The sequence below is a fragment of the Fonsecaea nubica genome, assembly GCF_001646965.1.
Source record: "Fonsecaea nubica strain CBS 269.64 chromosome Unknown Scaff120, whole genome shotgun sequence".
Taxonomy (NCBI): Eukaryota; Fungi; Ascomycota; class Eurotiomycetes; order Chaetothyriales; family Herpotrichiellaceae; genus Fonsecaea; species Fonsecaea nubica.
The window spans coordinates 54,756-73,882 of NW_019173793.1; the positions used below are offsets into that span (position 1 = coordinate 54,756).

Sequence of the window (19,127 nt, forward strand, 5' to 3'; positions counted from 1 at the left end):
TATTTGTCGACGTAGTGGTGAAAAGGCTAATAAGTGAATTGCATACGTATGTCCGAGTTGCAGAAAGGACCCTGAGTTTCCCTGCGCCCCCAAGGCCCAGAGATAGCGTTGGAAGGGCTGCCCCTCGCACCTTACTGTGTGAGAAACACGTATGGCATCATAACCAAGACCGCAGCTGGCGCATGCCACCAACTTGATCAGACCGACACAACCTGCGCCAGACACAAGTCACCTTTGTCAACTATCCAGACCTGGTTTCACATTGTCAGTTTCCTGACAGCTCACACATCTATTTCTTGGTCTTAACAGGACTCTGTCTGCCCGCTGCTGTCTTCATCCACCCCTCGTTAAATTCCTCCAACTTGAGGCAGCCCCCAAACCCCCTCAATCCTTCCCTTTCAGCTTCCATCGACCTGTTTCAGCCTCAGTCCCTCCGCTTTATAGCACAACTCCTGTGCATGGCCATAAAAGGTTCGGTATCATCGAGACTTTCCCACGATTTCTGCGCCCTTCAGTACAATCAATATGGTACACATATCACTGCCTAGAGGCCTTAGCCATCTGGGAGGATCGAAACACAAAGACAAAGATCAAAGTGCCAGTGGTTCTGCGCCCAATGGGGGTGGCAGCAGACGGCCCAGTCCTCCAGGACTTCCGAGTAACAACAACAGCACTGTTGCCCTGGTCGATCAAAAACCACTCATCCTCAAAGTATATGTTATAAAGGTATCTGCCCTCGTGCCAGAATCAATATCGGCTGTCGCTCACCCTTCCTCAGGCCAGAAACCTAGCACCAAAAGACCGATCTGGCACCTCCGATCCCGTACGTTACTACCCTCTCCCCTACAAGCCAGAATATCCTTTTGACAGTCGTAGTATCTTGTGGTTACCCTCGGCAGTGCGAAACAGTCAACACCCTCCATTGCAAAAACTCTCAATCCTGAATGGAAGATTTGCTTCGATATGCCTTTGACTGGCGTTCCCCTCCTTGAATGCATGTGCTGGGACAAAGACCGCTTTGGCAAAGACTACATGGGCGAGTTTGACATCCCGATCGAAGATATCTTCCCAAATGGGCAGATACAGACCCAGCCAAAGTGGTACAGGCTGAACTCGCGGAGACCTTCAGGCAAGAAACAGAGTAACGTCTCGGGAGAAGTGTACATGCAATTCTCTCTTGTCGATTCCGCGAATCCATCTGCAAGCCCGGACGAGATACGGAAAAAGTTCCAAGCCTACTTGGGAGCAGAAGAGGAGGATGACGAACTATCCCGTGTCTCTTCCAATCTCGATGATCTGGCAGGAGACGAAGATTTTGACGATCTTGACGAGGATCAGGAGGAATCTGTTACAGAGACCGAGTCTACACAGAAACCAGAAACTGCTGACAAGAAAGCGAAGAAGAGAAGACTCGCACGTCTCCGTCGCCGATCGATTGCGGCAAGAGCTTACAACTTCCTTTCGGAAGACAATGATGTCAATGGCATTATTTTCTTGGAGATTGTCAAGATCAACGATTTACCACCTGAAAGAAATATGACCCGGACCTCTTTCGACATGGACCCCTTCGTTGTTACTGCATTGGGTCGCAAGGTCTTACGAACAAAGGTGGTTCGGCACAATCTGAACCCGGTATATAATGAGAAGATGGTGTTCCAGATCAAACGCCATGAGGTCGGCTACTCCTTTACATTCAGTGTGATCGATCGAGACAGCTTGTCAGGCAACGACTTTGTGGCTTCGACCTCATTCCCCCTCCAGAAAATGATCCAGGCTGCCCCTCAGGAGGACCCAGACACTGGTCTCTATGATCTTCCCGAGCCACCGGAGTATTCGCCGGCAATGCAGCAAAAGGGCAGATTTCGTATTCCCTTATCACGTACCACGTCGGCCAATAGTCTAACCAAAATGGCGAGGCCCGGATTGAAAAAGGACGACTCCCAAATTTCACTGTCCAGCACAAATAACAGCGGCAGTAGTGACGATACCGCTCGGGTCCCGCCGCCTACCAGCGTGCCTCCTGAAAACAACGGAAATAATCTGAAATTGCCTGGCGGCACTGAAACGCCGCCAGCCCAGCCCGCGGAAGACCCGACCATGATCCCATATGTCATCCCATTGGAGCTCAAAAACAAGGAACGATGGGAAGACAAACACAGTCCTGAGCTTCACATCCGAGGAAGATATCTGTCTTATAAGGCGCTGCGGCAACAGTTCTGGAGGGCGATGTTGAAACAGTATGATGCGGACGACAGTAAGCGGATCAGTAAGATCGAGTTTACCACGATGCTTGACACGCTGGGATCGACTCTTAAAGAATCAACTATTGACAGCTTCTTCAAACGGTTCGCCGCCGAGAATGAAGATGTTGGGGAAGCGGACTTGACCTTTGACCAGGCCGTCATGTGTCTGGAGGAACAGCTACAGAAGAGCAGTGAAAAGAAGTCGCAGCTCGAGAGGATTAAGACCGCCGAAATATTTTCGACAGCAAAGGACATCATTCCTGCCAAGATTGACAATAACGATGAAGTACCCAGCATCACACAAGAACCGACAGGGGCGGCGGGTGAAGAGGGGAAACTTCTGGGCAATGACCTTGCGGACGAGGGTGATGAAGAGCATGTCATCGAGATCCGGGAGTGTCCAATATGCCACCAGCCGAAATTGAACAAGCGCACCGAAGCCGACATCATCACGCACATTGCCACTTGTGCCAGCTCGGATTGGAGGCAGGTCAATAACTTGGTGATGGGCGGTTTTGTCACCCAAAGCCAAGCCCAACGAAAGTGGTATTCCAAAGTCATCACCAAGATCAGCTACGGGGGTTACAAGTTAGGCGCTAACAGCGCAAATATTCTTGTCCAAGACCGGATTACAGGGCAGATCAACGAAGAACGAATGTCTGTGTACGTCCGCATTGGCATCCGCTTGCTCTATAAAGGATTGGGCGCTGGCGAGATGGAGAAGAAACGAATTAAAAAGATGCTCCGATCGTTATCAATCAAACAGGGAAAGAAGTTTGACGATCCGGCCTCGGTCGCCCAAATTCCTGGATTTATTGCCTTCCACCAACTCGACATGTCTGAAGTGCTACTGCCCACTTCTGAGTTCAAGAATTTCAATGAGTTCTTCTATCGAGCATTGAAACCCAACGCTCGGCCATGCAGCGCGCCGGATCGACCTGAAATCATCGTCTCCCCAGCAGACTGTCGCTCCGTTGTGTTCAACACGATTGATGACGCGACACGAATCTGGGTCAAAGGCCGAGATTACTCACTTGAGAAACTATTTGGCGAGGCGTATCCATTAGAAGCGAAACGATACAAAGGCGGAAGTATGGGCATCTTCAGACTTGCTCCTCAAGATTATCATCGCTTCCATATCCCGGTTGACGGTGTTTTGGGAACTCCAAAAGCCATCGAGGGCGAATACTATACGGTCAATCCCATGGCCATCAGATCGGCGTTGGACGTCTATGGTGAGAACGTTAGAGTTTTAGTGCCTATTGACTCTGTTGCGCATGGCAGAGTCATGTACGTCTGTATTGGAGCAATGATGGTTGGGTCAACGGTCATCACTCGAAAGCCGGGAGAACGAGTCAAACGAGCTGAAGAGCTTGGATACTTCAAATTTGGCGGCAGCACAATTCTCCTTTTCTTTGAACCGGGAAAAATGGTATACGACAGAGATCTCGTCGACAACAGCCTTGGAGCTTTGGAGACATTGGTATGTTCTTCGTTTCGGCTTTCAATCTACATGTGTGTTACTGACTGTTGACTGCGCAGGTCCGTGCCGGTATGTCCATCGGACACTCACCGAATGTTGAGCCATACAAGCCGGATATGAAGAAGGATGAGAGCAGCATCACAAATGAGGAAAGACAGGAAGCCAGACGACGAATCGAGGGTAGCATTGCTCCCGATATGGACAACTATGGTATCATTCCCTCCGACACAAAGTCGCGAGATGTTATGAGCTCGCTACATCCGGCCAATATCGCCTAACAATACCATGAACGATGAGATGAATGTACGAACAATCGGGATTGAACGACTGGATTGAGATCGACCTGTTTGAGTTGGACCAGACGCATACAAAGAAACCGGGCATAAGAGACATGGGATTTATCTGACTGTTAGGTTTGGAAACGGCAAAAATTTGGCAGGGCCAACGACACTTGTTGGTTGGGTCCCAATACATCGTGCTTGCTCTTACTATGTCACGAAAGAAAGAAACTTACAATTTTCGATGTCATATATCTGCCTGTCTCAGTTCAAGATCTCAAAGAGGTTATTCTAGGCCCTTTGATACTGTACGGGCAGTGAGTCCTAGCGCTCCTGAAGCTCCTCAGCCTTGCCAAGCACCAAAGCCTGATTGTCTCGGATAAGCTTCCGTGCTGAGGTATAACCGAGGTTGAACCGCATTAAAATGCCACTCGTGCCGCCTTGGCCACTAATGCTTAACGCCGTGAATTGGTAACATGACGTGAACATTTTCTGGTCGTGTATCCATTCACGACTTCATTCATCACTTTGAGCACTTTTGTTGTCCAGAAGCTGTCCTCTTTGGTCGTATTTGCTGCTTATATCTCTTCTTCTCGTCTTGCGTTGTTGCTCTGGTGCCAGTTGAGAGGAGCATGGAGGGGAAGAAGGTGGTAGTGGTGGGTGCAGGCCCTGTTGGGTCATTAGCAGCGCTCTATGCCTCGTCTCGGGGGGCAGAGGTGGAGGTATACGAACTGCGTGACGGTATTGTCTCCCCCTGAGATTGATTGAACTCACTTCCTCCTTCTCTTTCATGTCGTGAGATGGCAGATTTCCATGATCTGATTCATTGACCTCTTGGTCGCTCTCTGGCTCCTCCCTCGTCTTCAGACGTTACATGGCCTGCGTCTTGAAACTGACCGATGCTGTCCTTTCCAGACCTCCGCAATGTGGATACCACACCTCTGAACTTCACAAAATCCATTAATCTTGCCTTATCCGAGCGGGGAATCAACGCCATTCGGTCGACAGGTAATCCTGAGCTGCTTGACAAGATACTGAGTCGAACAATTCCCATGCATGGGCGAATGATCCATGTCCGCTCCTCCGGCGGCGCTTTACTTCAACAATCTCAAGCATATGATGTTCACGGTCGATTCCAACGCTCGGTGGACCGAGGAGAGCTCAACAAGGTGCTTCTCGACCATCTGGACTCGCTTCCAAATGTCAAGCTCTTCTTCCAGCACAAATTGACAGGTGCAGATTTCCGAAAGAAGAAAGCTTGGTTCGAAGTAACGGACAAGAAGGGGACCACATTGTCGACCCGTGCCCAGGAGATCGAGGTGTCTTTTGACATCTGCATCGGGGCTGATGGCGCTCATTCAGCCACTCGACATCATATGATGAAGTTTGCCCGCATGGAATATCATCAAATATACATTGACTGCTTGTGGTGTGAGTTCACCATGCCCCCCACCAAGGAGGGAGGCTTCGCCATGCCTCCCACGTACCTGCATATTTGGCCTGCGGGCCGGTTTATGTTCATCGCCCTGCCCAACCTCGACCATACCTTTGTGTGCACGCTGTTTGGTCCTGTTGAACTGTTCACCAAGCTAGAGAATGGGACGGATGCGGAGCTCATCTCGACCTTTGACCAGTATTTCCCGGGACTGACGACATATATCCCGCCGGAAGACCTATTGGCCCAGTTTAAGCGCAATCCACACCTCCCGTTGATCAACATCAAATGCTCACCGCATCATTTCGCGGACAGTGTCGTCGTCCTAGGTGATGCTGCCAATGCGATGGTCCCGTTCTATGGTCAGGGAATGAATGCAGGATTGGAATCGGTTCGCGTCTTGTTCTCCAAGCTTGACGAGACTCCCGACAGAGCGGAAGCCCTCACGAACTATAGTGCTGAGCGGACCGAGGATGCGCATGTCATTGCAGACCTGGCGTTGGCAAACTACATCGAGATGCGATCTTCCGTCACCTCTCCCGTGTACAAGCTGCGCAAGTACATCGAGGAGAGACTGGACAAGTACCTCCCAAGTTTGGGTTGGGCAACCCAGTACTCACGGGTCAGCTTCAGCAACATGAGGTACAGCAACGTTATCAAGAAATCACAAAGGCAGAGCCGAATACTCACCACGCTTCTGCTTGCTGCGACAGGAACGGGCATGGTCAGCTCGGTGATAGGAGTTTGGTTGTTGTTGATGAGGTTACGGCAGAAAAATGTGATTGGGTTTCCATGGTCTGGGAGATGAGTTTCTCTGAGACCAATTCACTTCACTGTAGGCACGAAAAGAAAATATTGCAGAATCCAGGTTTTACCATCCGAATTCTGCGATTTGAGCCACTGCCATCCTCCTTCCTTGTCTCTGCGCTCCTTGACTCTTTCTTTGCATTCATCAACCACGAACAACTGGTCAAGTGTTACCCTCAGCCTACCCAGGACCTACCCAAGACCCATTTATGACCTTTGACCAACGGTGAGTGGGTGATGAGGATGTTTCAATGTGCTTAGTATTTGAGTTAAGTGGGCAGATTCTATTTTCCCTTCGGTGCCAGCCGAGTGCGTGCATGCATCCTTGTCCCTGCCTGTCCGTACTGTAAGCTTTATGTTCGTTCGCCCTTGTTCACAAATTCATGCTGACCACATGTAAAGAGGTTGACACTGTTTGACAGACAATCTATTCGCTTGTGTCATGCACTGGCAGCATCATCACACCGTGGCCGCACTACCCAAGACAAACACCGGCGCCTGTCGCTAATACTGATCATGACTCCCGCTCCCCTTTGTATTTATATGCCAGACTCAGCCTTGCCCATGTCAGGCGTCATAATCACTGACAAAAACCTTGGACTCGTTTTGTTCTAACCCAATGCCCACTAAGAGAATAGCTGGACCTCGTTCTCTTTCTCCCCGTCCAGATCCCTTCCGTCTAGTCCGCCAATATCCTTTTCCCCTCTCCCCTCCAACAGCCTCCGTTCCATCCTCACCGGCTTGAACTGATGCCAACAATCGGGTGCCTCAAGGACATACCGATTCATTGCCTCTCGAAACCTCCTCTTGTATTCCCGGGGAGATGTCACTGTCGGCCGGTTCTTGTTCCCACCGCGTACCGGCACAAGGCCACGATCCTTGATCCAACTTTCGAGTTTTTTGTCCCATGTATAAGTGCGGATACAGTCAATAATACCCACCACAAGCTCTTTCCGATTCTCGTCAATGGCGACCATGAGCGAATAGTCCATGACGTTCTGTCGTGCCAAGAATAATGTATCGTTGTGCACCGACGACCTCAAAAGTTTCTTGCTATGTTCCCGAGCAAAGAGGGGTGACTCATAGATGAATTCAACCATATTCTCGTCTAGCAAAACTTCGCCCTTCTCGCCTGTTGCGTTCATCTTCCGGTTCCGCATACTTCCCTTCAAGTCGAAAATGCGGGTAGGGACGCGGTCGTAGAACAAGTTCTCCATCACCAGGAGGAACCAATTGTATTCAAGCCCCGTGGCGGAATTTTTGACAATGATCTGGTAGAAGCCAAACATCTTCGCAATCACCGAGGGCAACTCGTGGAAGAAGGCCTCTGACATGATCTGGAAGTAGTTGGGTGCAAACTTGAGGAACGACTGTGTCTCGATAGGGGACAGTGACTTCAAAATGAATCGATCGTCGAGGGTTTTCAAAAAGAGCGACCTCGTTTTGCCACCTTTGGAATCCCATTTCAGGCATCTCGAGAGCGATTCGACAAATCGGTCAGCGACACCGCATTTTCGGCGCACTGCATCGAATTGCTCGGCGAAGAAGATCTTACAGAGCATCTTGGCTGGACCCTCCTGGAATTGGTATTTGAGATGAGTTCCTGTTTTGCGAAGGAGCGAATGCATGACTTCGGACTGCATATCATCGGCATGGTCATGGCCACTAAAATCATGGGCCATCTCCTCGCTTGGGGCGCGGTTCTGCATGTTGTGGAGCATCGTCGTGTAGTCCTGCGAGTCCAAGGCAAAGGCAATGATGGAGCTGGGCTCATCTTCGCGCACAATAATGTCGCAATCAGCGAAAATGTGTTCTGATGTTCCCAAGGGATATTCGAGGGTGGTCCAACCGCTCGACGACCGCTCAGCCCAGAAGTTGGTCAGCATCTTCATCAGCGAGGTTCTCTCATGTTTGGGAAGCTCCTTGAGATCGATATCATCTTGGGACATCCGCATTAGATCCTCAGGCGAGTCTGGTAAGAAGATCTCGTCCTCTGCTTCATCAATATCGCTCGGTTCCTCAGCTTCTGAAGGAGCATGGCTGGATGGCTGAACATCAGTCTCGTTCTCTGCTGTGTCCCCGGCCGGTTCTTCGACATGAAGTCCAGTGTCGCCTTCCTGGGGCGAGCCAACCTTCGCCATGGCCTCGGCGGTGCCCGAGGCCTTGTCCGTCCCCTCCACGGGAGGTTCATCATCCTTGCCAAAAATATCATCCGAATCTCCTCGTTCATCCACAGCCACATCGACATCCTTGAATACCTCGACAATGGGTTTTGACGCTGCCAAGGGGTACACTCTCGACTGCATATTTCTTGCAGCGCGAAGTCGTCTCTCGCGGATCCGCTCTCTCTCAAACTCGCGGCTGAGTTGCTCGAAATGTTTGGCAAGGTTGGAGACTCTGGACTCTTTACGGTTCGTAACCGCTCGCGGGATCAGCGACTGGCCTTTTGAAAATGTCTTGTTCTTCAGATGCGAAAAGCCTAGTCGTTCAGAGAGCTTTTTATCGGGAATGATCACATCAACATCACTGCTCTGTGCGGACAATGCCGGGCTCTGTTTCGGAAAACCATTGATCGCGTTGACGGCCGACAAAGTACTTGAAGCCGTCTGGGCAGCGGCCGCGCGAAGTGCAACGGAGCCAGCAGGTTGCGAGTGGGCTCGAGTGAGTCCCGGCGAGGACTTCCCATCGATCCGCCTTCGCAACACCGTCGTCGGAGAGGCATTCTGTATTCCGGGCTGAGGTAAATCTATTGGCTGAGTCTGCTGACCGGAGACAATAATCTCTGGCGTTTCTATGGTTGGTTCTCCTTTATTCGAGATGAGGCCGCTTGCCACATTTTCACGTGATTCATCGATGCACGTATGGTCGGCGGGAGCGACCAACAAATTCTGTGTGGCACCATCTTCTGCCCCAAGGATCGCTTGTTGGGCTGGCGACACTATCGCCAGATCGAGGTGCTTCACATCTTCCACATTACGAGGACCATCTAAAATCGAAGGGAGACTCTGCACATCGGATTTCGTAATCTCAGGCACTTCGGAAACGCCAATCTCGTCTGCTGGAGTAGTGGCATGCTCCTCAAGTACGCTTTGAAGGAAGCTCTGTGTTTTCTCTGGCGAAAGTTTGCTGGGCCGTCGGCCCTCGGTGAGCGTCTCTCCAGCTCCCCCTTTCTCATCGATAACTTCTTCGGCTGGAGGCGTGGTCGCCCCTTCATCATCCGACTTCAAGGACGCGACCGAGACATCGCGGTCAAGAAAGATCTTCTTAAGTTGGAGAGTTGCAAGTCGGTGAATATCTGTTTCGGAAGGGAAGAAATTTCTCTCAAAGTCTGCAAAAGCATCATCCCATTCGGACACTTTTTCTTGCGTGGCCCGCAGAACAGCGTTAAGTGGGATTGTTTCCCAGTATCTCGTGTTCGTATATCGTTCCTGAAGCTGTTTGATGAGGCCTGCGTGTTCCTCATTGGCTTTCTTTGTGAGTCGTTCAATCTCTGTGCGACATGCTTCGGCTGTTTCGGGCAAGACCGCCTCGGCATTGATATTCTTCAAACGAAGTTTGACAGACACCATAAACTTCGTGATCCGATGTTCCAGGCGTGTATAGAAATCATTACGGAACTTCAAGTCGTTGTCGATTTTCCAAGTGAGCCTCATCCTAGGCACAATAATCTCGAGCAGGTCGATTGGATCGTAATGAACTCGAAGAGCAAAATCCTTGTACCCAAAGAATCGGAAATGATCTCTGTGCAAGTCATGAGGGCAGATGCCGGCCCGAGCATGGAGATCGGCACTCCAGAACGATAGTTCAAGATATTTTCCAAACGAATACTTCCAAGTGCTGGTAGACATAGGAGTAACAGTAGTCTCGACACCGCAGATTTTGCACTGACTCCACATCAAAATCACGTCCTGAAAGCCGCGCATCTTGGAAGGATATGGTTGTACAAAGACTGTGATCTGTGCTTCGCCATGGACATACTGACGATGATGCTCATGCATTTTCTTTTCACAGGCGTCGGATGGGCAGATGTCGTTTGCCCTGTAACATAGATCCTCAACGTATTGCCCCAGAGTACAATCCGCTTCAAACTCGGCTTCGGTCTCATGTTCATTGTAGAAACTAAAGGCGAGAAGATCCGGGCCAGAGCAGGGAACAGATGTCTCGGTGGAAACGAGACTGAATAAAACGACAATATTCTGGTGCGCAAAGGGGTCAAAAAGATTGCGGTTCCCCGAGAGATAGGTCTCCCACTGTTTTTTCTGACTTTCATAATTGTAGACAGCCTTGTCATACTCAGCGTCGTGTACTGCATGAATGATCTCGCGAACTTTCTTGCCGGCGCCAGCCAGAGGCCTGTGCACCATTTCCGGGTGAATCAAGGTGAACTTGGACGTCTTTCCCTTGTCTTCCATCGTCTGTTCAGCCGAGAGATCCTGGTCTCGGAGCCGCTTAAGATACGCCACACGTCTTTCCAACTCTCTTGCACGCATAAGAAGATATGGCTGCATGAATTTGACAAATGGCGAGGCCGAAAGGATACGGGTTTCGTGCTTGAGGACCAGGTCTTCATAAAACGTAGGCACAGGAATGTCATCTGGTATGTGCGCAGAATCGGTGCTGTCCGTCCTGACAGCTTGAGCAAAACGGACTTCCTTTTCCAGAGTCATGACTTCTGCATTCGAGACATCCCCGGCCGCAGCGACATGACTGTCAGCTTTTTCCGTGTTCCCATCAGCATCTTGCGAAGTTGCAGTATCCTCAGCTGCTGCAGACTTCGGGAGGGTATTGACTGTAGTCTCCGATGTATTGGCAGTCGGCGCGCTCGGTATCAATGCAAATTCATCTCTCATCAGGCAGGTCTCTAGTTTCAGATTATAGACCACGTAGACCATGAATTCAGTGACGCGTTTGATCTTAGACAAGGTAGGTCGGTCAGCGCCTCTGAGTGCAATTGTGCACCCAAGCTGAGGCGGACAACCCGAGAGATAGACGTAGGTTTTCCTTCGCCCGTCAGCCACGAAAGTCTTCACCTCAAAAGAATCGCAGCGACCAAATGGATCGGACAAGGACGTCAATTTGTCCATGGAATGTACGACACGAGCTTGCGTGCACCGCGAGACAGCTTCAAGAACCGATGACTTCACATTGAAAATAGTGGTGATGTTTGCCTTTTCAAGGAGCTCAAGAGCGAGGCCAGAGATGTTGCGCTGAGCCAACAGAACGTCTGGCTTCAAGGCGGCAATACGACCAACGAGGTTGGCCAGATACTCCTTTTCTTGTCTGATGACCGGATCCAGACTCATGAAATGTTGTTCGTGTCTGGCATATTCGAGCGCAAAAGTGATTATCAAGATCTTGGGGTTCGTGTGGGATCGAGCCATGCTCTTCAAAGCCACGTTCTTTGTGAAGATCAAGCCGGAGATGTATGCAGTGTCACCAGGTTTGCCGCCAGGAATCTTCTTCAACTTGACATAGTTACGAATATCTATGTCGTCTCCGCCCTGGACATCTGGATCGACATCATCAGTCGCTTTGAGCAAGATAGGAATGAGAGCATCCTGCCAACTCTGGACTTTCGGTATGTTCGCGTCCCTGAGAAGCTGCTGAAGCATTTTATGCACATGTTGGATACTCGCACGATTGAGCTCCATGGCTGGTGCAGCCATCCCATGCATAGATGCACTTCGTATCATCCTTGATCGGCCTCGGTAGATACTTGCTGTGTCTCCGAGGTCTTGCAGATCGTCTTGATTTCCGGGGATAATAATTTGCAGTCGCTCTCTCGTTGTTCTTGGTGTTCCGCGATGGATACTACTCGAAACACTGAGGTTCCGCTTCCGAGAACCCCGAAGTGCTTCTATATTGCGCGAACTGATGACACTGGCTTCGTCGGCTTCTTTTCCCATGTTGAGAAATCCAGCGATACTCCGATCCCCTAGGCGAGAACGACCCTTGCGCACGGCTGCCAAAAGACCCCCTATCGCGCTTTTGTCGCTGTCAGGTTCGCTACGGGACAATTTATCTTGACTCAAGGTTTCACTGATGGACTGGTCTTCCTCACTCGAGGGGTCATCCGAGAGATATTGTGCAAGATCAGGGTCAATGATGCTGTCGCGATGAAACGCTGAAGACTTGCCAACTTTGATTCCGTCGTCGGCAGCACGACGTTGGAAAGGTGCTCTATCTTCATGGTAAGCCTTGAAATTGCGTATGTGCTGATGTCTGGAGTGATGCCTCTTGTGGCTATGCCCAATAGAATGAGTTGCTTTCAAGGACCTAGAGGAGCTTGGTCGAGGGAGGGGTCGATCGGTTGTATCGAACTCCAGCACAGCAGAATTGCGGTTGGCCCCATCGAAAGCTCGTCGTACTGGAAAGCTCATTGTGGGCGTCCTGGCCATTTGCTCGAGAGATTGCGAAGTGACTGAAGCATTGTCATCCTCAAATCGGGGCAGGACGCGGGCAAGATGAGAGGGTTCAGGAGTCCGTGGACGAGGAGCCGGTTCCGTCAAAGCCAGATCTTCAGCCGAATAATCAGACGAGTCGTCGTCGTGGGAAGTGATTATGGACTCGCACGGTTTGCAGACACGAACGGCACTGTTGGACCCGAAGTGACTCCCATTGATGAGAACCGTGCACTTACTGTCAAAGATCTGGCCGCACGTGCGACAATGGTGCTTCCGTCGGAATGTAGTGAACTGCTCGCCACAATGAAAGCAGTCTTTTGCATTCTCATCTCGCATCCAGAACTCTTTACTCAACAACTTGCTACGCAGCTTGCTGATCGGTCTCGCTTGGGGAGTGCGGTGTATGACGATACTGCGCGAGTCATCGTCACGGGGATCCAGATTTGCACGCAACATGCCAGCTGTGACCGATGAGTCTGATGAAGTTGTTCGCGAGGCATAGAAGCCTGGCAATCTTGACTGGCTTATCTTTGGGGCCAGTTTCTCTGACGGTCTTTGCTCCAACGTCGATAGCAGGGGTGACTTCAAGCCAGAAACTTCACTAGGCTTGCCCTGAGACGAGGCTGAGGCTTTGGTGGAGTTGACTGCATTTTCAGCCAAGAGGTCTAGAGGGTTGCTGTGCCTCAACTGTGAAGAGTTATCTTGTCTATTCGCCATCACTATTCGGGCAGTCGATCGCTCCGCCTGAGGCGATGTCAACAATGGCGGGCTGGCCACACCATCAACATGGCTATAGTGACTTTGATTGGAGGCAGTTGACAGTCCTCGATCGTGGGATACAGCCACTCCCCTGGCACTCAGAAGAGGCGATGTTATCAGCTTGTTCCCCCTCTCGGCGAAGGACGTCTCGGTCCCTTGCTTGGAAAGAGCTTTGCGCAGACTTTCGCTATCTGCAGAAGCTGTCAGACTCCGCTCGTGAGGAGAATCGAGTTCGAACGCAGACCCAGCCCTCGAATGATTCGCCGAGCCAACAGCATGGATATTAACTGAAGTCACCGAAGGGTCAGCAAGGTGGGAAGAAGGCTGGGGAGGACCGGTAGGTGAACGGAGAGCGGGTGTAGAGGGTATCGAGGGCTTCGAAATGCTTGTAGCCTTCGAAGAGACTTTCGACGGCGCCAGATCGATTGAAAGCGTCGTGTCTGAGGCTGTCAGTCGGGGCGAAGGTGCCTTGGACGTGATACCGGAGCTGATCTTGGAGCTGGTTCGATCATCCCCTGCCGAGGGGTTAGAGGACGCATCTTGATGATGTTCTTCACCTTCCCTGGAACCACCGACGGTAGCTTTCAATTTGTTGTACAAGCCGGATATGCCTCCTTGTATTTCGCTCGCCAAAGACTTGTTCTCCGCTTGAGAGGAGGCCGTCGGGGGATCGGCGTAGTCATTAAAGACCGTCAAGTGGTTTGACTGGGATGCCGCGGTATGGATGGTATTGAGCGCATGCTTGAGGGCATCTTGGTCGAGATCGTGGGACAGGGATGACTTGGAGTCTCGACGAGTTCTTCTTCCGAGGGGAAGGAAAATGGAGGATGCAGAAGGGCTATCCCGGTCTTTCTGAGCATCCTTGTCCTTCTCCGTGGGGATGGAAGCAACGGAGGAAGGGGGCATGGTGTGAGCCTTTGATTTGTGGTCGGAAGACGTCAATCTGGAGGCCTGCCGCCCACATTCGGACGATTATCGTGAGGATACTTGGACAGCGTCATGCTCGTGGCTTCATCGCGAGAGATGGTATCGAGTATGTCCACGGTTGAGGAGAAGTCTGCCACCATCGACGACAAGGCAGGGAGTAGTCCTGAGACTTTGTATAGCAGATGTGAATGCGGTCATTTCTCCACAGAACATGGATGGGGATGCCGCAGCCTGCGCCACTGATACAGTGCCCGGCACCCTGGCACGCGTGCACGCTTAGGCACCAAAAGGGAGGCGACCGCCAAACGTCACTGGCTTGGCGGCACAAGCAGAATAATTAAGATCTGCTCGCCGCTCACTTGGAGATCACCCGCGACCGTGCCGCTTTCAAACCCGTCACCTCATGACTGCACCTCGCCGTCCTCCTCATCCAATTCGTCCTGTGGTCATGTCGGCGCGTCGGGCGGTGGTCGTGGCCGGTTTCTGGGCTCCTAGGGTCCAGGTACCGCCCTTCACTCCCTGCCGCTGAATGCAGGTTCGTTCTCGAGGAGCACATAATGGAGCCCAAATCTGGGCATGCTTCGCCATCCGACCCTCGGGAATCTTCCTGCTCTCTCCGCTCCTCCTCGCCTTCTCCTGATACCGTTCTGACATGGCGGACAAGATGCTGCCGCAGAGAAATTATGGGCTCAAGCAGAGAGAAATGGGTCCACAAGAGGAGCGCACACGGAAGTTGACCAAGTCTAGGGAGGGAGCAAGTATGTCTCTAAGATGAAGAAACATGAACGCACTCTGCAGCGAGGACGACTCGCAGGGAAGATGGCATTAACCAATCTAATGCCATTGGATGAGATGTAGGATGCTCTCCGTGACCTCTATTCCCTATGCTCTCAAGACTTCGATGTACTTTGTCTCCCAGGTATACCTACTGTCGATATCGTCTGACCCATCGCATGTTGCAAGCGGCGACTGAACGTGTAAGTTTTCCCCACCCATCCTGTTACCGCTGAGCTCGAATTGACATTCTTGTAGACTACACAAGTACTGACGCAGCCTCCACATTCAGTCCTGCGTCCGTCAGGACAAGGCAACCTGCTTAGACCGCCTTCTGTCGGAAGTTAACCACTGCTACTTGTGTTTCGACTGGTTGGTCGGGGACACATTGGAACCGCACTGCTGGGCACACTTCGCGGCCAATGCGTTGCGGAACAGTCACCTCCCATCACACCTTGATCCGCCCCGGTTACTGCGCTCGTCACCGGAATCGGGTAACCGCTCTAACAGATGCTCAATGGTCGAGCTGTTCAGCAAGAATTCATGGGCAACAAAGCTTTGATCTTGAGACAAGAATGGTCAGGTTTGTAGGGTAGCTTCGCACGTGTGAGTCCATCACCGTCCTCTCTGCCAGTGAACGTAAATAAAAGAAGCCGTTCGCATTCCTGCATGGTCAGCTGTGGTGGCCTAAGATTCCGCTTCACGGTTGAGAGGCGTACATTGCGTTGCGTCTTTTGGTCACCCCGGTCAGCGTCTATGCAAGAGCTAATCTCAGGACCGCCAAAGCGTGCCGTGGCAGAGTTTAGTTAGATCTTGGTAAAAGGTATAATACTTTTCGTTCGTCTGGGGTTTCGTCTTTGGAGTTTTGCACATGGCCGCCAATGGCCAAATGATTGCAAGGGCATGTTACTTGGATTTTGGTCGTCTCGTATTCGTTGGGCCTATCAAGCATGGTTGCCTTCGTCTTCTGCACCATTCGAAATTGCCAAAACATGTCTATTCGAGAAAAGATGGCAAAAGACGTGTCGAGGATCCTCTAACTTCCCAGAAGACTTGAGTTAATCGTTGCTCTTCTCTGTCACTCTGCAGGCTTCATCTCCATCATTCAACGAAGTGAGATAACCACATATGGGGTCAGCTTCTGCCTACCCCTCTCTAGAACGGGATGACAGCATAAGGCTGTTCGAGTTATCGAGATCCGACCTACCAGATGGACGGCTGTATGGCTGTCTAACATCAGTTCGATTGTCCGATTGTCCAGAATACTGCGCTATTTCATACGCGTGGGGAGGGCCACGTACAAAGCACGTTGTTCTGTCCAAGGACTGCATCATCACTGTGTCGGAATCGCTTTTCGATGGTCTCTCGGAGATTGTACGAGAAAGAGAAGTAAAGCTGATTTGGACAGACCAGCTGTGCATCAGACAAACTGATGACCATGAAAAAGAATCGCAAGTGGCTCTTATGGCGCAAATCTATGGTCAAGCCCATCTGGTTATTGCCTGGCTTGGAAAGCCAGCAGAGGACACCAGGCTTGCGTTCCGATTACTTGAGGTCTTTGCGGCTCTGTCAAGTGAGCCTGATGGCGTCGTTGAAGGATCGGAAGCTCAGCGTCACCTTCTTATACTCGAGGAACTCGTTCAAGAGCTATGTTTGGATCATCCATTTCAAGTTTTCGCCGATCTCACTAACGCAGCCTGGCGAGGTGCATTCGCCTTGGTCGAACGACCATGGTTTACCAGATTATGGGTGGTCCAAGAGGTTGCTTTGTCTTCCAATCTCAGTATCCGATGCGGGAAATTCGACACCTCTGGAGACGCCTTCTGCAGCGCCTTGCGAATCATCAGTATGATCGCGTTCTTTCCTCCCTCATTGGATGTGATGAACGATTTCAACCGTGTGCTTCAGCTGACCAACTTGAGACGTTCAATCATGGCGGGGAATTCACAGAGCTTCCTTCACCTGGCACACAGGCTTAGTCGCTGGAACTGTACAGACGATCGAGACAGACTCAATGCACTTGTCAGCGTGGCTTTTAAGGGGAACCCCTTGCCGTGGTTTTCTCCCAACTACCGCACCGATGTAGGCGGAGCCTACCAAATTTTTGCCGAGTCATACATTTCTGCCACTGGGAACTTGGACATCCTGCATTTCGCGGGCGACAGCAGAACTGTCATTGTCCGCACTGCTGATGGACTTCAAATCTATAATGTACCCTACATGGACGACGAATTGAGCGTGGCCGCCACGTGGAGCCCGGATTGGAGGATAAAAACAAGGCCGCTGCCGTTCCACTCGGAGAATTCTGTCAACGATAGTCTTGCTTTTTCCGCAACTCACTCTGCTGCAGACTTTCAACTTGATTCGTCTCGACGGATATTGCGCGTCAGAGTTCTCCTTGTGGACGAAATGAAGGTTGTTGGTCTGCCACTTCTACCGGACTTGCCTGCGATCGAGGACTCAACATTCAAAATTGAAGGAATTCTCAACATTTGGTTTGCTCTGGCAAGATCTGTCTGTGGTCGAGATGCAGAAGGTGATCAAGGTGAAGACTGGATGCATCGGTTTGCCATGACACTTATCGCCGACGGCAGAACAGCCGCTGCGCCCTCGCCAGGAATGCCTCGAACACGGGCCCAACAAATCGAACGCTTCAGATGCTGGGCCAAGAGGCTTCTTCATGTTTCGGACCAAGAGGAGGACTGTTCCGAAGACAGATTACACCACTATTTCATCCCAATTAGCGAGGGAATTTCGGATGCGTGCACTTATGGGTACGAGGCGGTCGAGGTCTGCAAATATAGGAACTTTTTCGTCACCAAGAACGGAAGATTCGGCCTGGGACCTGCTCAGACCAGACCTGGGTCACCGATATACCTGATTCATGGACTCAAGACACCATTTGTTCTGGAAAAGGCATCAGAGGAGACTTGTTACCATCTACGCGGGGAATGCTACGTCGACGGGCTCATGTACGGGGCTATTCGCGAGTCAGACATGGATACCAATATAGACCTGCTTTAGTAGGTTCCATAGCGTATATCCTCAGCATTCGTCTCCTCTTCGTCCGCTGGTCTTCGCCCACAGTACTTTGCAATTGACCATGACTCAGGTCACCTACGAAGATGGGAGAAAACAAGGCCAAACGCGTCTCCGGCCCGCCGATGAGGAAATGATGGGGTGGCCTGCGTGCAGACACTGGCCACGAATCGCTTTCGCGCCACTTTATAGTGCGAGAAGAGAATGTCGTGGAGACAAGTCTCACTGCCTTTTCCAGCCATGCTCCATCATACTTTCGTCAGCATTTCCTGCATCAAACCATCCTTTGAGCTTCGCAATATCTTCCTCGTTGAAGTAATCGTTTGCCATTGCCCAGCCAACAATACTATGGTGGGCCTCTTGAGCGCGTGAGCCCGTTCTAGCGCCTTCCGCATCAAGCATATCGTGCTCCCGCAGTATGTCGAGCCTGTGATCTGGAGCCTGGACGTATTCATTGAGGAGGATCAACTCTGGACCTCCCAGGATGGATTCAGGGTCGTTGTGGCGCTTGATTATCTCATCGGTGAGGATGTGCTCCTTGATCATGATGTGCGCGGGCGGACCAGTATAGCCGGTTGCAGGTTGGGCGTTGCCGTCGTTGGTAGTCGGAGCAGACATTGCTAGATTGCTTCGGGACTGGAATAGCTCGGTGCTTTGATCTGGACGATAGAGAATCGCTGTTCGGGGAGAGGCAGACGTGGTCCTGATGTCTAAGAGAAGGAAGGCGGAATATTTTGTGATCAAGTCCCAGAGGCGCAAGAGAGAGTTGACTAGGCAGCAGCAGGCGTTGCAGCAGGGCTTCTTACTTCCGTACTTGAATGCTACACCGCGACTGTCAGTCAAAAGTCAACACAGGGATCATTATTGGTCGCAGGAATTCATCCAATTGCAGGCAGCAGGGTGAATCGTCCAGGATATTGGCAAAGTATTTGCCACGCCGTCAGGTCAGGACGTGTTTGAAGAGGCTCTTTTGCAAGC

The 19,127-nt window shown here is 51.2% G+C and overlaps 5 protein-coding genes across 5 annotated transcripts; 3 read left to right on the plus strand and 2 right to left on the minus strand.

Moving 5' to 3' along the window:
- Nucleotides 1-525: 525 nt before the first annotated feature.
- Nucleotides 526-4,004, plus strand: AYO20_10747 (phosphatidylserine decarboxylase; the record flags this gene model as incomplete). The annotated part of the gene is made up of 4 exons (XM_022649003.1): nucleotides 526-726; nucleotides 779-823; nucleotides 877-3,726; nucleotides 3,786-4,004. The coding sequence occupies 4 exons, from the start codon at nucleotides 526-528 to the stop codon at nucleotides 4,002-4,004; spliced, it is 3,315 nt and encodes a 1,104-aa protein (XP_022495036.1).
- An 899-nt stretch (nucleotides 4,005-4,903) lies between these two features.
- Nucleotides 4,904-6,247, plus strand: AYO20_10748 (hypothetical protein; the record flags this gene model as incomplete). Its single annotated transcript, XM_022649004.1, has 1 exon — nucleotides 4,904-6,247. One exon carries the CDS (start codon nucleotides 4,904-4,906, stop codon nucleotides 6,245-6,247), a length of 1,344 nt encoding a protein of 447 aa, XP_022495037.1.
- Nucleotides 6,248-6,785: 538 nt separating this feature from the next.
- On the minus strand, nucleotides 6,786-14,315 carry AYO20_10749 (hypothetical protein; the record flags this gene model as incomplete). The annotated part of the gene is made up of 2 exons (XM_022649005.1): nucleotides 6,786-6,840; nucleotides 7,027-14,315. The coding sequence occupies 2 exons, from the start codon at nucleotides 14,313-14,315 to the stop codon at nucleotides 6,786-6,788; spliced, it is 7,344 nt and encodes a 2,447-aa protein (XP_022495038.1).
- A 2,259-nt stretch (nucleotides 14,316-16,574) lies between these two features.
- Nucleotides 16,575-18,134, plus strand: AYO20_10750 (hypothetical protein; the record flags this gene model as incomplete). Its single annotated transcript, XM_022649006.1, has 1 exon — nucleotides 16,575-18,134. One exon carries the CDS (start codon nucleotides 16,575-16,577, stop codon nucleotides 18,132-18,134), a length of 1,560 nt encoding a protein of 519 aa, XP_022495039.1.
- A 237-nt stretch (nucleotides 18,135-18,371) lies between these two features.
- Nucleotides 18,372-18,767, minus strand: AYO20_10751 (hypothetical protein; the record flags this gene model as incomplete). Its single annotated transcript, XM_022649007.1, has 1 exon — nucleotides 18,372-18,767. One exon carries the CDS (start codon nucleotides 18,765-18,767, stop codon nucleotides 18,372-18,374), a length of 396 nt encoding a protein of 131 aa, XP_022495040.1.
- Between the last annotated feature and the right edge of the window lie 360 nt (nucleotides 18,768-19,127).